Source organism: Humulus lupulus, chromosome 3 (genome assembly GCF_963169125.1).
Source record: "Humulus lupulus chromosome 3, drHumLupu1.1, whole genome shotgun sequence".
Taxonomy (NCBI): domain Eukaryota; kingdom Viridiplantae; phylum Streptophyta; class Magnoliopsida; order Rosales; family Cannabaceae; genus Humulus; species Humulus lupulus.
The window spans coordinates 75,595,011-75,616,730 of record NC_084795.1 but is presented as its reverse complement, the minus strand read 5'-3'; the positions used below and the strand labels follow the sequence as shown (position 1 = coordinate 75,616,730).

General features: G+C 34.1%; 3 protein-coding genes across 4 annotated transcripts; 1 reads left to right on the top strand and 2 right to left on the bottom strand.

Annotated features, from left to right (window-relative positions):
• Positions 1-158: 158 nt before the first annotated feature.
• LOC133824405 (protein FAR-RED IMPAIRED RESPONSE 1-like) lies at positions 159-2,052 on the bottom strand. The gene is made up of 4 exons (XM_062257280.1): positions 1,698-2,052; positions 1,181-1,376; positions 726-1,034; positions 159-642 (listed from the first exon to the last, which is right to left on the bottom strand). Exons 1-4 carry the CDS (start codon positions 2,050-2,052, stop codon positions 159-161), a joined length of 1,344 nt encoding a protein of 447 aa, XP_062113264.1.
• Positions 2,053-10,938: 8,886 nt separating this feature from the next.
• On the bottom strand, positions 10,939-12,238 carry LOC133821201 (uncharacterized). 2 transcript variants are annotated; one of them, XR_009887372.1, is made up of 4 exons: positions 12,193-12,219; positions 11,661-11,790; positions 11,187-11,550; positions 10,939-11,085 (listed from the first exon to the last, which is right to left on the bottom strand). XR_009887372.1 is itself a non-coding variant. In XM_062253650.1 (3 exons), exons 1-3 carry the CDS (start codon positions 12,213-12,215, stop codon positions 11,359-11,361), a joined length of 345 nt encoding a protein of 114 aa, XP_062109634.1. In that variant the 5' UTR covers positions 12,216-12,238; the 3' UTR covers positions 10,939-11,358. The 2 variants fall into 2 exon arrangements, 1 of the variants encoding a protein (XP_062109634.1); XM_062253650.1 differs by having other exon boundaries at positions 10,939-11,550; positions 12,193-12,238.
• Positions 12,239-17,603: 5,365 nt separating this feature from the next.
• LOC133822840 (uncharacterized) lies at positions 17,604-20,671 on the top strand. The gene is made up of 2 exons (XM_062255288.1): positions 17,604-19,219; positions 19,351-20,671. The coding sequence occupies exon 1, from the start codon at positions 17,652-17,654 to the stop codon at positions 18,366-18,368; it is 717 nt and encodes a 238-aa protein (XP_062111272.1). The 5' UTR covers positions 17,604-17,651; the 3' UTR covers positions 18,369-19,219; positions 19,351-20,671.
• The last annotated feature ends 1,049 nt before the right edge of the window (positions 20,672-21,720 follow it).

Below are 21,720 nucleotides of genomic sequence, written 5' to 3'. Positions count from 1 at the left end.
GACCGAAGAATGGTTGAGGAAATGGGTATAGGGGAAGTGGGTACACGGGTTGAAAAAAGTTGAGTAAAAAAAGCTAAGTTATTTTGGCGGTACCTTATTTTAAGTTGCCGCCTGAAATTTTTTTCATTTACCATAACTCTTTTTAAAATCTATTACAATCATGTGTTATGGTAATGGGTATTTGGTGTAGTGGTGTAACCTGGTATCTTATCATCCTTTAGGACAATATAATTATCGCCACATCGTATCTCCTTTCTTATCCTTGTAAAAATTTCCCTTGTGAAAATTGAAGAAATTTCATCCTCCACACACGGCATAGTTGTCTGATTCAAAACCGGTTCAGTCAAATTAGTTTTGTAGTGCTCTTTCATCTCGTTGTAACGTAACATAGATAAAGCATGGTCAAAGTGTCGTATAAACATCCACAATGGTATTTTATTTTGAAAATCTCTTTTCAAGAATGCATTCATAGATTCGCATCTACCGGTAGCAGTAGCTCCACCAAAATAAATACCACGAAGAAAAGTATCTGCCCACTGCTTTCTTGTGCCATATTGTGCTTCCACCCATGCATTTCCTGTCAATCTATATTTCTTCACAGTCACTTTCCAATTATCCTCCCATTCTTCCTCCTTGTAATACCTATATTTTTGTAAAAAAGAAAAATATAAATGTTTTCATATTATAATTGAGAGAATAAGATAAAACACCATTTAATGTATTACCTGAAAATAAATTTCTTCAATTCTTGATGGAATGCTATATTGTGTACATGGTGCATTGCATTTTTTAGTATGTGCCACGAGCAAATACGATGTGGAACACCAGGCATAATATTATCCAGTGCTTTGTTCATTGCTTTGCAACCGTCCGTCAAAGCTGCTGACGGCATCTTACCACCCATGCACTCTAAAAATGTTTCCAATACCCAATCATATGTGGTCGAAGTCTCATTATCAAGAAGTGCAGCTCCAAACACACACATTTTGTCATGATTATTAGACCCAAGTAATATTACTAATGACTTTCCGTACCTGTTGAACAAAAAATTAATATAATATTTGATATTTTACTAAGAAATCGATATAAGGTTAAAAAAAAAAATTTAAATACCTATTGGTTTTGTAAGTAGAATCAAAAGCCAAACAATTGGTAATCAACCTGGGAAGTCCCGTCAGACCAGAATAAATTTTTCAATCTATTTTCTTTAACTACATCATACTTGTAGAAAAACATGTTGTCCGACCCTTTTTTTGCTTCGAGATAACCCATTGCTGTGGACGTGTCACAATCATCCCAAGTTGAATATTTTTTACAGATTCCCTTGTACAAGTCATCTTTGATACATCCCACATTTTCCCAACCATCATGAACTTCTACCATGTAATTCCAAATTTGGGATGTCTTAATTCCGGCTCTCTTCATTGACATAACTTGTTCCCTCATCTCGTCCCTAAATATTCTATGAGATCTAAGAAATGGTTTTTCACGAAAGAAGGCAAACTTATGGTTGTGGTGGTTATTAAAACACTTTGTAATCTAGTGGTTAGTTTCCCTATTTAAATTTATTCTAAACTCTGCATTACAACCTGTTCTTGTTAGAGCACGAGCTTCTTTACACCTATTATCAAGATTACAATATTTTTGTTCTCTAAAACCTTCGTTTGAACACACCCAACTTCTAATGTGTAAAATACCTTTTTTGTCCTCCCTCTTCAGTTTTTTTCTAACACTAAACCCCATCATTTTCGCATACAAAAAATAAAAAGATTCTGCTTGTTCAATACTTACAAACTCCTTCCCTTCGAAGTCCGAAAACTGAATATGTTCTGGTTCTTTGTCAATATCCAAAAATTGAAGCAAGCTCCTCCATTGTGCAATATCAGGTTCGGTCCATTCTTCAATAATGCCACATTCAACATTGTCTTCTGGTACATCTTCATCATTTGTCTCTTCCAAACGTGTTCCCCCAGCAGGGTCTACTTCATGTTCAGAAGATAAGGATTTTGTATCTTCTTGTTCAGCATCCAAACCATTTTCGTAACTAGTCATTTCTCCAGCCTATTCCTTCTGATTTTTTTTTTCGAATGGTGTGTAGCACTATTCAATATTTTTTATATTTAAACTGATTATATTATTAAAATTGCATCAATTAATATAATTAGTGGGGTGATTGAAAAGTTGATGCTTATAAATTTCGAAATTATAATAGCATTAATTAATATAATTAGTGGGGTGGTTGAAAAGTTTATACTTACAAATTTCGAAATTATAATAGCATTTAATATAATTTTGCAATTTTGAAAATATGTATAAATCCAATAATATTTCAAAATTTTCATTATAATTTTCGAAATTTGCATTAGAATTTTTGAAATTAGGGTTTAGATAACCACAGTTGTGCAATATTAATTTTTTTTTTAATGTTAGGATATAGATAGTTAGTTAGAGTCTTTGAATATGAAGATGTGCATTTAATATTTAACATATTTTCAATAATTAATTCTCCAAAATAGTAATTAGTGTAAGCCCTAATTAATGTATAATAATATAATTGTTATAATTTTTTTTAAGAATACTAAATCATTTTTGAAACCATTGTGTTTTGATGGGAAGTTGAAAAGTTGTAATTTTAATAATTATATATAATTTTTGGCATAATAATAGGTAATTTCGAAAATATGTGTAGGTTCTATGAACCTTTGCTTTGTAATTAAGAATCACCAGAATGTTTAACCAATAGAACTACACCTAAATTTTTAGAAATTATAATAACATTTAATATAATTAGTGGGGTGGTTGAAAAGTTGATACTTACAAATTTCAAAATTATAATAGCATTTAATATAATTTTGAAATTTTAGAAAATATGTATAAATCCAATAATATTTCGAAATTCTCATTATAATTTTCGAAATTAGGGTTCAGATAACCACAATTGTGCAATATTAATTTTTTTTATTTAATGCTTGGATATAGATAGTTGGTTAGAGTCTTTGAATATGAAGATGTGCATTTAATATTTAACATATATTCAATAATTAATTGTTCAAAATAGTAATTAGTGTAAACCCTAATTAATGTATAATAATATAATTGTTATAATTTTCAAAATTTTCATTACAAATTTCGAAATTAGGGTTTAGAGAACCACAATTGTGCAATATTAATGTTTTTTTTATTTAATGTTAGGATATAGATAGTTGGTTAGAGTCTTTGAATATGAAGATGTGCATTTAATATTTAACATATATTCAATAATTAATTGTTCAAAATAGTAATTAGTGTAAACCCTAATTAATGTGTAATAATATAATTGTTATCATTTTCAAAATTTTCATTACAAATTTCGAAATTAGGGTTTAGAGAACCACAATTGTGCAATATTTTTTATTTTTTATTTTTGTGCTAGGCTATGGATGGTTGGTAGGAGTATTTAAATATGAGATGTGCATTTAATATAATTAGTGGGGTAGTTGAAAATTTGAAAGTATTATATTATATTTAAACATGATAAAAATTAATAGGATTTAGATAATAACAATTAAAAATTAATAAAAAAATAGAGAATATATTAAATTAATATGGGAAGTTGAACAATTTACGTCCATAATAATTATCTTTGATGTACAAAATTATAAATTCCAAAATATTATTGGAATTTTTTTTTTTTTTTTGCATTACAATAGGGTATTTCGAAAATATGTATAGGTTCTATGAACCTTTGCCTTTTAATGTGAACATGTCATTTAATAATTGTAGATAAAGTTGTGTTGATAGAATAAATGTGGATTAATTCATTTATAAATATATATCTATTATATTTATTTTTATTATTTTATTGGGAAGATGAATATGTATCTTTCAAATGAATAAGTCTTTCTAATTAAACATGCAATGTTTTGTTATATAAATATTGAAATTCAAATGTTCCCACATTTTCGAAATTATATGTAAAAATTGTAAATAAAATTCAGATTATTAGTATATAATAGGATTTAATACATGCTAAAATTTGTGTAACAAATATAAAAATGATTTTTTTAAACTATCTCAAATCGACACATTGGACAAAATTTACTAGTTTGTAGCCACTGAACAATACATTTTTCATGATATGTGTGTGTGCAAGGTAACTTTGTAGCTTCCATACCAACATGAACATTCTCAAAGCAAATAGAACATACAATTTGATCATCTTTAATCAAAACTCTCTCCAATCTTTCAATGGATTGCTCGCTTGCCGCCACGAAATTAATAGTCATATTATCCATATACTCCTCACTATCAACGTCACCATCAATGCCAGAATCGTGTTGTGGAGGAAGATCATAAACAAAAACATGAACATCCACTTTTACACAGAAATTAAAATCCTCTTCGTTTCACATCTTTCGAGCGTAATCAATAATTTTATCCGAAAGAAAAAATATAGAAGGATGGAGATAAGCCTCACCTAGCATCTCGTCAATGATAACTTTGGCATGGTTATTTTCATTGGCCATCAACGTTTGTCTTGAAAGAAATACAATAGTATCGCAACAAACAGAGTCTTCCATGCCGTTATCGACCATCCAATTTGTAAAATTTGGTTCGCTACTAGTTAGTGGATGTCGTGAAAATTTTGCGAAGAGGTGAATAACAAAGAAAGAATCAGAACCTTCACCTAGTCTGATGGTGTTATCAATATCACCTGTTACTATTTGGTTGTATGGATCACCTATAATTTCGGGAGGAGCCATAATCCGGGACTAGAATGGTTACTTTTCCGTTATAACTCTAAGCAAAAGATGAGATAAGAGGAGGAAATCTATAAAATATATAGAATCAACTTGTGTGTTCACATAAAATAGAGAGAATAAAAGACATCAATGAAGTTGTTGTGTTTTAAAAAAAATATTATAGGTACAATTAATAACATTTGTTGAAATATGTTACATGATAAAAACATAGGGAAGATAAATAGTGGTCACTTAGTGAGATGGATAAGCTACCAATCTTAATTTCCATTAACATGGTTTTTTTTTTTTTTTGATTTAAGAAAGGTAATCGAATTTTTTTTAATTTATTTATTTTATTAATAAATTTAAATTAATAATATATTTTGGTTGTTTCATTAAATTCTGAAAATTTATTTAGTTTTTAAGAAAAATTAATTAAATTTTTTAATATCTTCCAATCATAAAATTAGAAAGATTTATCTTATCAAATTTGTACTTAATTTTAATTTTTTTAAATTCATTTAATTAAAAAATTATGGTAATTGTGTTAAATTGCATAAAATATTATTGTTATTTTTTTTTTTTTTTCTGTTTTTTAAAATAAAAGGCCAACCGTACGTGTACATGCACAAAAAATTTAGTTTTCGTTGATCTATGGTTAATAATCTATGGTTAGTTTCATTTTTTAGGGACTCTTGGATTGAAATTTTGATATTCATATAATATCATAGAGTCTCGGATAGTTGTACAATATATTTTCAGTTGATACATTTGAGAATTTAGAAGGGGATCCGATCTTGAAAAATTATTACTAGATAACATTGCACTAAGCAGACCTAATTATGACATAATGAACCGTTCCAACGTACACTAGTAAACCAATACTACCGCTAGAGTCTCATATAGTGGTCATTCTGAGTAAGATAGAGTAGTGAATTTAGAAGGGGATCCGATCCCGAAAAATACTACTAGATAACATTGCACTAAGCAGACTCAATTATGACATAATGAACCATTCCAACGTACACTAGTAAACCAATACTACCGCTACGATCTCATATAGTTGTCATTCTGAGTAAGATAGAGTAGTGAATCTAGAAGGGGATCCGATCCCGAAAAATTATTACTAGATAACATTGCACTAAGCAGACCTAATTATGACATAATGAACCGTTCCAACGTACACTAGTAAACCAATACTACCGCTAGGGTCTCATATAGTTGTCATTCTGAGTAAGATAGAGTAGTGAATCTAGAAGGGGATTCGATCCCCAAAAATACTACTCGATAACATTGCACAAAGATATAGTAGTGAATTTAGAATGGCATCCGATCCCGAAAAATTATTACTAGATAACATTGGACTAAGCAGACCTAATTATGACATAATGAACCGTTCCAACGTACACTAGTAAACCAATACTACCGCTAGGGTCTGATATAGTTGTCATGCTGAGTAAGATAGAGTAGTGAATTTAGAAGGGGATCCGATCCCGAAAAATACTACTAGATAACATTACACTAAGATATGGTAGAGAATTTAGAAGGGGATATGATCCCGAAAAATTATTACTAGATAACATTGCACTAAGCAGACCTAATTATGACATAATGAACCGTTCCAACGTACACTAGTAAACCAATACTACCGCTAGGGTCTCATATAGTTGTCATGCTGAGTAAGATAGAGTAGTGAATTTAGAAGGGGATCCGATCTCGAAATATACTACTAGATAACATTGCACTAAGATATAGTAGAGAATTTAGAAGGGGATCCGATCCCGAAAAATTATTACTAGATAACATTGCACTAAGCAGACCTAATTATGACATAATGAACCGTTCCAACGTACACTAGTAAACCAATACTACCGCTAGGGTCTCATATAGTTGTCATTCTGAGTAAGATAGAGTAGTGAATCTAGAAGGGGATCCGATCCCCAAAAATACTACTAGATAACATTGCACTAAGATATAGTAGTGAATTTAGAATGGCATCCGATCCCGAAAAATTATTACTAGATAACATTGCACTAAGCAGACCTAATTATGACATAATAAATCGTTCCAACGTACACTAGTAAACCAATACTACCGCTAGGGTCTCATATAGTTTTCATTCTGAGTAAGATAGAGTAGTGAATCTAGAAGGGGATCCGATCCCCAAAAATACTACTAGATAACATTGCACTAAGATATAGTAGTGAATTTAGAATGGCATCCGACCCCGAAAAATTATTACTAGATAACATTGCACTAAGCAGACCTAATTATGACATAATGAACCGTTCCAACGTACACTAGTAAACCAATACTACCACTAGAGTCTCATATAGTTGTCATGCTGAGTAAGATAGAGTAGTGAATTTAGAAGGGGATCCGATCCCGGAAAAATATTACTAGATAACATTGCACTAAGATATAGTAGTGAATTTAGAATGGCATCCGATCCCGAAAAATTATGACTAGATAACATTGCACTAAGCTGACCTAATTATGACATAATGAATCGTTCCAACGTACACTAGTAAACCAATACTACCGCTAGGGTCTCATATAGTTGTCATGCTGAGTAAGATAATAGTGAATTTAGAAGGGGATCCGATCTAGGAAAAATATTACTAGATAACATTGCACTAAGATATAGTAGTGAATTTAGAATGGCATCCGATCCCGAAAAATTATGACTAGATAACATTGCACTAAGCAGACCTAATTATGACATAATGAATCGTTCCAACGTACACTAGTAAACCAATACTACCGCTAGCGTCTCATATAGTTGTCATGCTGAGTAAGATATAGTAGAGAATTTAGAAGGGGATCCGATCCCGAAAAATTATTACTAGATAACATTGCACTAAGCAGACTTAATTATGACATAATGAACCGTTCCAACGTACATTAGTAAACCAATACTACCGCTAGGGTCTCATATAGTTGTCATGCTGAGTAAGATAGAGTAGTGAATTTAGAAGGGGATCCGATCCCGGAAAATATTACTAGATAACATTGCACTAAGATATAGTAGTGAATTTAGAATGGCATCCGATCCTAAAAAATTGTGACTAGATAACATTGCACTAAGTAGGCCTAATTATGACATAATGAACCGTTCCAACGTACACTAGTCACCGAGATAACCTATACTATATGTAATAATATACAGTGCATTATATTTTTTTCAACTTTTGTGCTTACATTTTTCTAATTTTTTTTATTTTTCATATTTTAAACAATACATATAAATAATATTTTTTAAAATATTTAAATAAATAATATTAAAATATATATATTAAAAACTTGTTAAAATAAGAGGTTTTTTCATAAAAAAAAGACATTATTTAAAAAAAAATAATGATGAAAATAATATAAAATAAGCTTTATGAAATTAACAAAAAAAAATTAAATAATGTCAATAATTTTTTTTGAGAAAAAGTGTTAGAAATGAATATAAAATTAATTTTTTGTTTAATTAATGGAGTGTCTTTATATATTATTGGAGTGCAAATATAATGTCCCTAATATACAAATATATATTTTTTATTTTGAAACAACAAACAATTTTTTATTTTAAAATTTTCATTTAAGGTTTTTTTAATTCTAATTTCGTTTTGTATTATTAAAATAATTCTCATTATTAATAAAATCAAATCAATACTATAACTTAATGATTTATTAAATTCTCGAATTTTTTTTTTAGTTTAGGATAAGAATTAATTAAATTTGTAAATATCTACCAATAATAAAATTATACAGTTTCATCTTATCAAATTTTCATTTAATTTTATTTTTTTAAATTCATTAAATCAAAAAATTGTGGTAGTTGTATTAATGCTATTTTCTATTTATTTTTTTAATGCATTTAATTGGTCAAATTTGTAATTAAAATTATAGTGGTTGAAATTAATGGGTGGTTTTTATTAAAAATTTAATATTAAATTATAAAAATTGGTAGTAGCCGAAATTAATTGATAAATGATTCAAAAAGACAATATTAAATTAAATGTTGCTACATGATTACTAATTACATTTGGGAAGTAACAACATATTAATTATTTTTTCATTAAATTAAGAAAGTGTGCTTCTTGCATTAAATGACATAGTTTAATATTGTTATTATTTTTTCGGTTTTTGAATTTTTTTTTTGTTTTTTTAATGCATTTAATTGGTCAAATTTGTAATTAAAATTATAGTGGCTGAAATTAATGAGTGATTTTTATTAAAAATTTAAAAATATAGGTGAAATTGCATTTAAATTTTTTTATTAATGGGTGAAATTTTATTTAAATTTTTTTAAAATATAGGTGATTTTTCGGTTTTTTTTTTTGTTAAATGCATTTAATTTGTGAAATTGCTTATTAAAATATAGGTGGCTGAAATTAATGGGTCTCTTTTATAAAATAGAAATAATATTTAATTAATGTGAATGCATGATTAGTGTTTACATTGGGAAGTTACAACATATTAATTATTTATTCTTTCAATAATATTTTATTTTTTATTTTAAAGAAATCTAAAATATTTTATTAAGAATGTAAAAGGTTGCATTGTTTCTTCATAACACACACTATAAATATATTCCCATACAACCCAAACCAATTGTCCTATTTTTTTTAAAAAAAAAATCAAGTTTTACAAACATTCAACTACCATGTCTATCATCAACATATCAGATTCAACCTATTCAAAAAATGAAGATAACTCTTCACCCTTTGATTTTAAAGATGATGAAGTAAATTCTCCATTGAAGAAGATCAAGGTTGAGAAGTTTGACAATGATGCAAAGTCTCAATTGAAGAATATCAAGACTGAGAAGTTTAGCGGTGGTGAGAAAGATGTGAATCCACTTGATGCTCAACTAGAGTACAATCCAAATGTAATATATTTTGATATTATGTTCCAAAAATTTAATGAAAATATCAGTCGTCTACTTGAATTGAAGAACAACATGAATGAATTTGTTCGAGAGATGACAAGATGCACTTTTGCGATGCAAACTCTGCATGAATCAGTGGCCAACTATTTTGATGCAGAGAGGAAAAAGAACGAGGTGTGGGAGAAATATTTGAAGGAGAAGGAGAAGAAGATGACAAAGAAGAATGACAATTTCTAAAATGCTTCAAGTGTTTTTTTTTTTTTGTTTTTTTTTTTTAAATTTATTGTTTCTATGTGTTTCCTTAGGTCTTACTATAATATTTTTATTCTATTATGTTTTAATTTTTTTTATGGACATTTTCTTAAAAGGATTTGTTATGAAAAGAAATTTTTATTTCTTTTTGGGTCTTCAGATAAAATCTTATTATTATTTATTTATTAATATTGTTAATAATTTTGTTGGAGTGAAATTATCCAATTTTTTTTTTAAATTAATGCCGAAATTGTATATTAATTTTCGGTTTTCAATGTAAAATTTTAATTAAAAATTAACAATTTACCATTAAGCAATCTCTAAATTAATGGATATTATAAATTACCTAACCAATTATATTAAATGAATAAGATTCCTTATTGGGCAATATAGGACTAATAAATAAATATATAATTTCAAAATAGCATAATTTGATTTTCCCAAGAGAATACAAAGAGCTGTTTCTTTTAAAAAATCAAAATAATTTTTTAATGCTAGCTGAATTTTTTTTACTTTAATTAGTGCATGCCGAAAATAATGATTTAAAAAAAAATTCAATTAAAAAATATATTTTCAAGGTAAAGAATATCAATAGTTATTGGTTATGATGTAATCTTATCAATAAATGCTCATTTATTGATAATAGAAAATTTGAAAAGTTGTATTGTTTTGTAGTTTATGGAAAAAATAAAATTAACTAAGTTAACATTTTTTGGGAAAAAATGAAGAGTTGTATTGATTCATTTTACCTATAATCAAAGTAGTTTGGCATAAATCAAAGTTGTTTTTTCTTTTTAAATTTGTATTTTATACTGTAATATGGAAATATTTATTTCTTATTTTTGTTTTGATGTTCTATTATTGTTAGAAAAACCAATAGTCATCCATTATTTTAGGGTATATAAAAAATCATCAATTAGTTGTGATTTCCAATATAAGATTTAAATAATAAAATCTCAAATTTGAAATACTAATTTCGAAATTAAAATTTAATACATTAAAGAAATTAAAAAAAAATATTTCAATTAGTTCATTGGAAATTACATATACTTGCACCAAATAATATTTAAAATGCTACATTGGAAATTAAACAAACTTATTTCGATCAACAATATAAAAATACAAAAGTAAACCAAATTACTACTCCACATCTCCCTATTTATTGATTACATTGCTACTATCAATGATATCTTGACTATGGTCTTCAGATATTTGAGATGCTTCACATAGTTGCTGTACAAAACAATAAATAAATAAATAAAATTAGATAAACATATACCAACCAGATAATGTTTCATACTGTAAAATTTTGAAATTAATTAAGATATACCAACCAGACGACGACGAAGTTGATGGATAATATTATTTGAACCATTTAACCTATCTCTAGATTCAAGGATCTTTGTAACCAAAATATTTTGCAAACCAACAACCATTGTGAGCAAAGCATTTACTTTTGCCACCCCAACTTGAAAAAAATAAACTAATATAAAATTTCAAAAATAATTAAAATAATAATAATAAAAAAATAATATATACACATTTTACATGGTCTGGAATTTGAAGGTTCCCTTTGTTTACATCTGATGGTATATTAATGGTCATTGTATCACCATCTTCATCAGGTATGACAAAACTCCATGGTGGGATAGGAACATCACGGTCTACCTCATCTACACATACATGGTTTTCGTATTCCTAATTTTTAAATATAAAAAATATTTTAGAAAAATATAATCGAAGTGTTCTAACATAAACATAAAATGAGATCTCAATCATAGACACATATATAGATATGAAGATATTACCTTACAAAAAGAACAATAAGATTCACTATGAAGACAACGCCGAGTTCTACTTTCGAACATTGAAGAGGACGACTCCAAACTTTTCATAGGAGATCTATACCGACGAGCGCGATCTAAAAGCAATTTTGACCTGATTCGATTAGGAGACAGTGAGTTATCATAAAAAATTTGTCTCTTCTTTCCAACCCTTCCTTCTAAATCCTTAGATCTACTTCTTTTATTCTTCATCCCCTTCCCCTCTACTCCCATGCGTTTTCTCTCTCTCCCTTTCTATTTTTTCCTCACACGTTTTTTTTTTCTTCTTTCTCTCCTTCACATGCTCACGAAAATCATGGTGAAATTCTGATTTTTTTATGTTTATTTTTTTACTTTGAAGGAAGAAGAAGAAGAAGAAGAAGAAGAAGAAGAAGAAGAAGAAGAAGAAGAAGAAGAAGAAGAAGAATAGAGAGTTTAAGAAATGAGTGTGCATTTATTATGAAACCCTAATTTTTCAAAATTTCAAATTAATTCAAAACTTGAAAAGAGAGCTTACCTCTTATTGGTTGGAATCACCATTCCTAATGACCAAAAAAAAAAAAGCCAATTTCGAAATTAATGCAAAAAAAAAAAAAGAATCTATGCAAAAAAAAAGAATCTTTACTTGTTGGTAACTTGATGTACCAAGTCACCTACATGCCATGTCAGCATATTTGCACATTTATCTAGGTACCCATGTGTGGGTAATAACCATTGAGAACTTTTCCATATATATATGTTTGTGTCAAATTTTTTTTCCCAAAATAATAACTTTCTTTAATTGGAAAGTTCTTCCTTTGCATGATGCTCATGCGATTGTCCTTTAGATTGATGCACATTTTATTGGATAAACCAAAAACATAAATGTGTTCTTCCTTAAATTGAAAGATAAAATCGAATGGGGAGTACCTGAAAAAAGATACTCCGATGCTTAAGTGAGTCAATGACTCTCTCCTTCAGATAATTAATTATCAATCTAGGGTCTCTTAAAATGAGTCCCTTAGCTACTATATATCGGAAATGAAGAAGACAAAGAAAAGAATTAAGAATAATCCCTTTTAATTCCCTCTACTCCCCTTACATTTCCCCTATCGGGTTGAGCTCTGCTCCTGCGTCACCAGAGCTCTCAAACTCTTCGTCCATTCGTTCAAATCTAACAAGCTCTTGATTCATTCAATCAGAGCTAACTAGCTCTTCGTTTATTCAATCAGAGCTAATGAGCTCTTTGTTCAATCAATCATAACTAATGAGCTCTTTGTTCACTTTTGCACGTCATCTGGGGAAAATATTCCCTTACAATTACCCATCGTCTTCATGTATTATGCACATCGCTTATTCATATGAAGGCGATCTGTTTTGCTGGATTTTCTCATTTTCCCCACTTTTATTTCTTTTTGTTCTACTAACACTTGACATTTATTACTCGTCATTCCCATTATGACACCAATCAATCATGCGGGAAAACCCCTTATTTATGTAACCATCTCTTTGCTTCCTATAGCCCTACTAATCCAAGACCGATACACTGTGTATAAAATAGTGCTTAACTTGTTAAGTGACTCATTTAGACTCAAAAGTGTAATTAAAAGTAGAATAAATGTTTAGGTACTAAAATTTTTGGTAAAAATGTATAAAATTTTCCATTAAAACTTTAAACATTTACTAGGGATCCCAAAAGAGTTTAAACCAAAACATAATTACATTAGGTTCTTAAAATAGTTGGCCTAAGTGACAAAAGTGAACTTCTACTCTAAGTCCCTCCTCCAAATACCCCGACCGTGACGACCGAGCATGCCTAACATGTATGCGCCGCTCCAAAGCCCTCCAACTCATGGCCGGATGACTTTCTCCCTTGTCCTTACCTGCACCATAGAGAATTCGTGAGCCAAGACCCAACAAGAAAACCCCTCATGGCATAATAAATATCTAATTAATTGTAAGAAATAAACAACATGCTTCACAGATAATAAATGCATTCATTTCGAGCATACAAATCATAAACATGTTTCACAATTTATACACAGGCTCATTTCAAACACATAAACCATTTACGTGGCCCAGGCAAGCAACCTTACCGAATGTCCCAACCGAGCGAGGTGCGTCTCCTGGCACCAAGCTTACGGTCCATGCTGGGCAAGTAGATAACACACCCTCATATTGACCCCGTCATCATGAACACGTTTTGCATGATTGCTGAATACAGACCATGCCGGTCATCCACAGACAAATCAACACAAATAAGCATAGTAAACAATGTTATGCAAGAAGGGAAACTCAACCTAACAAATTCAAATATATGGTTAAAACTACATCCCAATATAATCGAGCAAACACCCTGCTCTATGTGCATATCCCAATTTTCTTACCTCAGGTCCTGTGCGAGAATCAAAATGGCCTCGAGTGCGATCTTCTCTCGAGCCCCTCGGAAACCCTAGTCGCAACAATGTAATGTAGATTTAGTTTCCCTTGAACCACTACCTACCATAATTTTCCTATAAATCCCAATATGCTCCAAATACACTTTAACACATGCCCAATATTTTCCTAGGAACCTTAGCTTTTGATCCTTAAGGATTCCCATCAAAATCCATTGAAAACGAACTCAAAACCCAACTGTCAGCACAGGCTGGTCGACCGGTTGACCAAAAATGGCCATGTTTGCCTAAAACACAGGCCGGTAGATTAGGTGCCCTAGGTCGGTCGACCGGCTAAAGTCAGAGAGTTTTTTTCTACATTTTTCCAGAATTTCAAACTTAATAAATTTCAACCCCAATCAGTTTTCCAGCCAACGTTTACACAAAATTCAACCTCAAACTAATTATACAATCTATATACAACATCAAGACAACTTTAAACTCATAATTACAACCTAGAATCACAAATTTTAGAACTTAGTTTCTAACATCTACACACACCAACAATTAGCCTAGGAGCCTTAATTTTAAAAATTAACTCCACACCCTAAGTTTGCATCAAGAACACCAAGAACAAAAGTTAAAGCTCTAAGAACTTCATACCTTGTTCTGAATTCTGAAAACTCCACCTGAATAGCAGCCTTACTAGTTGCCAAATCCTTCCCTTGAGCTCTAATCCCTCCTAGCAATCCTCAAAATTCAAAAGTATAATATAAATTTGGTGGTTTAATTCATGGGTAAGTCTTGAGATAACCAAGTAGAGAAGATGAGGAGTGGTCTAGAACGTGTGGGGTGAGTCTATGCTTCAGACTTAGTCATTTTTGTCTAATTCCATGGCCAAAAGACCATTTTTCCCTCACATAAACTTAACCTCAAAACTAACCCCCAAGGGCATTTTGGTCATTGAGCTTAAAGTTCTAACTACACCACTAATCTCCAAATTTATCAACTAATATCCATCAAACATAATTATTCCATCGACTAATTTCATTTTACCCATACTCTCAAAATATGGAAATTCCCAAAATATCCTTTGGTTCGACTCGAGCCGGAAACTTATACTCGATGTGACTTTTCCGCTAAAACAACTCAAAAGGATCCACACATGTCGAATATCACATATATATCCACATAATAATGCGATCTCAATGCATATACACATAATATTTACAAATATACCCTCAACGGGTCAAAATTACGAAATTGCCCAATTTGAACAAAAGCGAGTCTTTAGACACATTTAATACACATAATCATGCATAATCAATCATATAGTCATATAATTCATATAATTAACCAACGTTCTTTCCCAACACGCTAACCAAAGTACTAAATCTTATTAAGAGTTTTGGGATGCTACACTTCCCCTCTTACTTTACCTTTTCAAAAATTGAAAACCCATTATCATATGGAAATCTTTCCCTTCTCACTCACATATTCCACCCTCGTTACCTTTTTCTTCCGAAAAATTCCGCCATAGAAGTTAGACGATCTTCCAAATTGCTAAAAATAAGACTCCCAAACCTTTCCACGCTAGATATTTAGAAACTTTCGAAGAAATCCAGCACAAAAAGATCGTTCTTTTTGAAGTTTCAATCCGACCTCTCGATTATGATCAACTCACGCAATGGAGATCCGAAGATATCCTTCAGCCTGGTGAGATAGTCATTGGGGCCAAACACTTGGAATTACTTTGATTTCCACTTCCACCCTTGCTCATTCATTTACTTCATCTCACTGTCGTTCACTTGATGCAACTTATACCGAACGCCATTCAGTCAATATGCGACGCTGCCATGCTTGCCGCACTTTATCAGCTTCAGACTACGGTGAACAAAACTTTTTGCTGCTTTTCAAAAACGACTCTGTTGATGGTAAGAACTCATCAACTAAGTTAAATCAAGAACTTTTGGAGTTGTAAAAGAAGTTAACTTTAAACTCACTAAACTTTAGGCGAACTTCCTTACGATTTCAAGAACATCAAATGTAAATGTTGGAATTCTAGAATGAAAAATGGAGAGAATGTTGAATATCTCTTTTCATTAGCAATAACTGGTTACAAAATTTTCCAAAAATTCCCCCTTCTCTCAGGTGAAGGGAGGTCATATTTATAGTAGAGCACTATTGGCTCACTGTACATGGTGGTCCTTGGGGACACGACTCTGCATATGCAGTCTACAGATGGTAGTGGTGCCATGAGCGTGGTGGTCGGCTCCAGTACACGCCAAGGGTCTGTGGGAGCACCTCCACTTCAGTACCTGGGTGTACCTCCACCATCTGTTTAGTATGAATGCTAGAGGTTGGCTGAGAAGGACCACATTAGGTACCTTACTCGTACGACCTCTACTTGTTAGGTATGGATATGAGGGTCAGATACCTAGGTCTTTAGAGTCGTACCCCGGTACGTACTTCATAACCATACGATCTCTTTGAGTCGCGTGTAGGTTCTTACCCTCATAGGGCGCCTATTCTTTTAACCTTTGAATGTTCCTCCTCTGCTCATATAATTGTTCCAATGGTGACACCTTCCATGGAAAGCAAGGAGTTGTGAGACTGCGTGGTGCGAGGTGCCGTGTGGTTGACTGGTGCACATAAGGCGCGAGATGAGGGTGCAGCTACATGGTGCGCGAGGCGCGCCTGCTGGGCACGCGAGGCACGAGATGGGGGTGCGACTACGTGGTGCGCGAGGCGCGCCTGCTGGGCACGCGAGGCACGAGATGGGGGTCTCGCATGGTGCACCTGCTGGGCACGCAAGGTGCGAGATTGGGGTGCAGCTACGTGGTGTGCGAGGCGCCTGATGAAGGCCTTGCGGGGTGAATCGGCTGGGTGCTCGAGGTGCGAGATGAAGGCCTCGCGGGGTGCATCTGTTGGGCACGTGAGGTGCTAGCCAGGGGCCTTGCGGGGTGCACCTGCCAGGCGCGCGAGGTGTGAGACGGAGGTCTCGCATGGTGCACCTGCTGGGCACGCGTGGCGCGAGACGAGGGTGCAGCCACTTGGTGCGCGAGGCGCGAGATGGGGTGTCATGTGGCTAACGGGGCTTTGCCTGGCGAGGCTGCCCGACACTCGTCTAGGGGTGTAGGCACATGTACGTATTTGGGTCTTCACGGGACCTTAGCACGAGATGTGGGCCTTTAACCGATATGGAATTTTTAGCATCCACAGGCTCCTCCCGCCAATTCTGAGCGGCCTTTCCCCAATTTCTATTTTACGCTTAAAAAGAATTGATGGTTTTTCTCTGGTCTTCCTTCTATGAACAGAGGTTCGGAAGAATTTCCTTTTATCATCATGGGCAATTGGTACCCTTTTTACGTTCCAAGTGAATTATTTCCACTTCCCAGAATCTTCACTCAAGGTCAATTTTTACTTTTATTATTTCATTGTTTACATGTAATTCTATCCCTATATTCTTTTCTTAATAATTTTTTCTTTCAAATTCCTTCTAGAAATTGCTTGGCCTACCTCTTGTTCGTGGGATTCTAAGCGCGAAGAGGCGTTCCTTTCTAGTGGTCTCATTCACCATTCCCAAGATGATGCCTTTAACATCATTAAAATTTACAGCCACATGTTGGCTAATTATCTTGCCCTCCAAGAGGCTAACAAGGAGCACGAGTACTTTAAAATTTACAAGAAATGTATTGAAGAGTATTGCCAGAATCCTTCCTCTGTTCACCATGTTTCGCTCACTCCTGACCTCCTGCAAATGCTCTTAGATGGTTTGATGAGCACTTCTATTGCCAAAGAAAAGAAGGCTGTGCCAAGCTCTTCTTCCTCGAGACAAAGTCCTAAGGATTCCAGCGAAGTCAAAGAGGATTATGCTTCTTTATCCACAGAATCTGTTAGCACTTCTGATGTCGATGATCATAGTTTAATCTTTCCTTTAGTGGAAGTTAATTCAAACGCACCTGCCCTTGCCACTAAAGTTTACCCTTCTCAGTATCTTGGCCAAGTACCCGAAGGCTTTGTTGTTGCTCCATCCCCTAACTTAACGCAAAAAAGAAACAAGTCTAGTGCTGTCACCACTTCTTCCAAAGTTTTGAAGGCTTCTACTGCTGAGTGTTCCGCTCGTTCATCACAACAATCTAAACCGATTTCCAACATTCAACCTAGTCGAGCATCTGATTCTGACATCAGCGCAGCGCATGATCCTAATCCCAATTCTGCTGGGCATCTTGCTTCTGCTTCTACGATTATCATGAACCCGTCTTCAGGGTCTGATCCTCCCCCTTCTCTATTTTGCCGCCTTCAATGTCGTCTGCTCAGACAGAATCACTCCCCTTGAAACCTCCCATTCAATCAAGGGAAATGAGAAGAAGAAATGCGGCTTTCCCTGAAATTTTGGCTCGTATTAAGAGCATTATTGATTCTTGTTCGGGTAATTCCGCTACACCCTGATCGGATGCACTCATTTTGCCTCTGCCCTGGCCTGACATTCTACCATAGTGAACATCCCATCCATCGAAGATGTCTTGAAATTATAAGAAAAACCAACACAAGCGCCCCTTTGTCTACCTCTCTACCTTTGTGCCAAACGTCTTCTCCTGCTGTGCTTGAACAATACCTCACTGCTGCCTTGATGAGCACTCCCACTTTTCTTCCGGTAGGCTCTAGCATCAGTCCCTCCGATCCACTTTTTGAGAACATCTATGATCTACATTTATCACAGGATTTCCCTGATTCTCAAAATTCTAAGATTTTGAAGTGTACTGCTTCCCCCAATGTTGTTTCATCTGAAACCACTATCCCCAGCTCTTCCGGGTTCTAGCTTTCCAAACTTCTACAACAACAACAACAGCTTCAAATGTGCCCAATCCTGATGATGACCAGAACCCCAATGCTCAATTTAATATTCCGAGCAGCTCTAATCCTCTCTTGCTGCCCCCAGTTGCATCAGAAAAGGTTCCTTTACCGGATGCAAATGCTGGTTTGAAGGATGCTAGGAGGAGTACAAGAATAGAATTTGGTTCTTTGTCAGCCGAGGGTTACGTAATTACTAATCCCTATTCAGGGCTATCGTTCGAGTGCTCGAATGTGTTGCGACATGAAATGCAATTTCCAACTGAACTACTGTGCAGTGCTGACTTCCTGAGTGAATCCTGCGTGTATAAATTCATGGATGAGCAGATTATGTTGGTACGGACATCTATCATTTATGAGTATGAATCTTTCATTTATTGAAAAGCATGTTTGTTGTGTGAATGTTATTGCATGTCTTTCCTTATGTATTGTTGTCACTGTGTTAATAGCTAAATTTTCTGAATCAGAATTTGTAGACTCGCACCATTTCAACAAATGGAAGCGTTGTATCAAACTATGCAGAACACATTGATTTTGTGCTTAAACAATTCTCAACGAGCAGCTGGGATTTTGAAGAAACAGCTGAATGAGATTGAACAGAAACATGTCGCGGCCAATGAAAACCGTAAAAAAGCCATGTTCGATTTGTCCGACCATTTGAATTTAGCTACTATTCGAGTAAATGAGCTTGAATTGAGCCTTACAGCAAAGAATGAGGTTATTGCTCGATTTTATGATGAATAAATACTACTCGAAAGGTCTCTGGGTAAGAAAAGTGCTGCATTGTCGACCCTTGAAGAGCAAGTAAAAGGAAAAGATGACAAGATTAAATCTTTGCAAGAAGCATTGTCAACGATGAAAGGCAAACTAGAGGCAAACAAGAATGAGCATTTCACGGTTATTTCCAAGTTAGAATCAACACTAGAAGAGACCAAAAGTCGAGCGTCTACTGCGGATGAAAAAGAGAATGCGCTGCAACAAGTAAAAGTAATTGTGTTGATTATGTGATGCGTTGTTGCTTTCTTTCCTATATGCACAGCAACCGAAAAACATATCAATTTGCTTTGGTGTTCCTGTTGTGCAGAAAATTGATGATTTGCTATACGAGTTGACTAAGGTGCATATCAGCGATTGCCACAATGCAGAGAAGGCGCTTGCTTATTTGAATGAAATTGACATTGCCTTCTATTTGGATGATATTATTAACCCAGATGGTGGAAGAAAGGAGAGCAATCTATTACTATTGGAATTTTTCTGTAAGACTCATAATATCTAAGTGGGGGTGTATGAATACGAGCATTATGAAAGCAATTGGGGCGATGTGTCCATCAGTTACCTAGAGGAACATCTTGAGCGACTCAAGTGCGAGAGCAATGTCTTAGGATCGATCTACCTGACCTCTGGGGAACCTACCCCTACAGTGGAAGATAATGATAGCCAGAACAACCCAAAAATTCTTGATGTCGTCATACCCTCGAGCAATCAGGTTGAAGAAGTAACGAATGAGCAGCCAGCCACTATGATACCTGCAACCATTGTGGACTATCGACAAGCTGCCCCTCCTACATTTCCATCATCTGAGGGATGATGGTACTAGAAAACTGTAGCTGCTCTTTCCATGATATAATTTTGCCAAAATCTCCCCCTTTTTTTGTGTGAAGCTCCCCTCTTTTTTGAATACTGCTACTATATTTTGTAAAGGATTTATGGCATTATTCATGATGTCTTCTCGTTTGTTTTTTTCCTTGGGATTTCTTTGTATATACCAGTTCATATGCCTTATCATTATATTTTTCTTGTTAGTGATCTACTTTTCTTGTTACTATTCTAACAATGTTATCACTAGTTTGCTCATCACCGTTCTTTGTTTTCTCATGTCACAACCCAAAAGGGACCCCAGAAAGTATTGCCAGAACACAAGGATATCGGCCACACCACGATGGAGTGTACTAATTTGAAGGTGGAAATCGAGGAACTCATACACAGAGGGTACCTTGGCAGGTATGTCAGAAGAGAGAACCAAAAACCTGAGGATAGAATGGCTTCGCCGCGAGCACGAGAGCGAGCCTCGGAAGTGAAAGGAAAAGTGAGGACAATCTTCGAAGGTCTAGGGTTTGGAGGAGAGTCAAGTAAGGGGCGAGACATATATACTAGGGAAGCTAGGTGGAATCTGCCTTCGTGTACCATGAGCCTAGAACAACGACCCCCAAAAAGCTTTAAGGGGGAAAATAATTTGATAACCTTTACAAAGAAAAATGCATGAGGGGTTCATTTCCCCCAAACAACCCCCTAGTACTGACCATCCAACTAGGCAATATGAGAGTGCATCGAGTTCTTGTGGACAATGGAAGCTCCATAGATATCTTGTATCGCCCTGCCTTGGAGAAAATGGGTTTGGGCATTAGGAACTTTAAACCCTGTCATACCTCCCTGAATGGATTTATTGGAGACTTGATACAACCTGTGAATATAGGAAATTATCCCTTAAAGCATCCTACACCAAGCTGCAAAGTTTGGCCTCGCGACGCGGGTGCACCAGGCACCCCCAACTATAGGCCTCACTATGCGAGGCGAGGTGCAAGGTGTCCTTTACTAAGGGCCTCGCTACGCAAGGCTGGGTACGCAAGGCACCCGCGCCTCTGTGTCACCGAGGAACTAAGGGCCTCACTATCATCCGTGCGTGCCCAAGTTCCAAATGCACAAGGGCCTCTATGCGAGGCCCAACATTCCCAGGCACTGCATACGCCCCTACGACCACATGCCGCGTACCTCAAAGGGATAAGGGCCTCTCATAGCGAGGCCTGACTTGCACAGACACCAAGGCATGCTCCCATGAC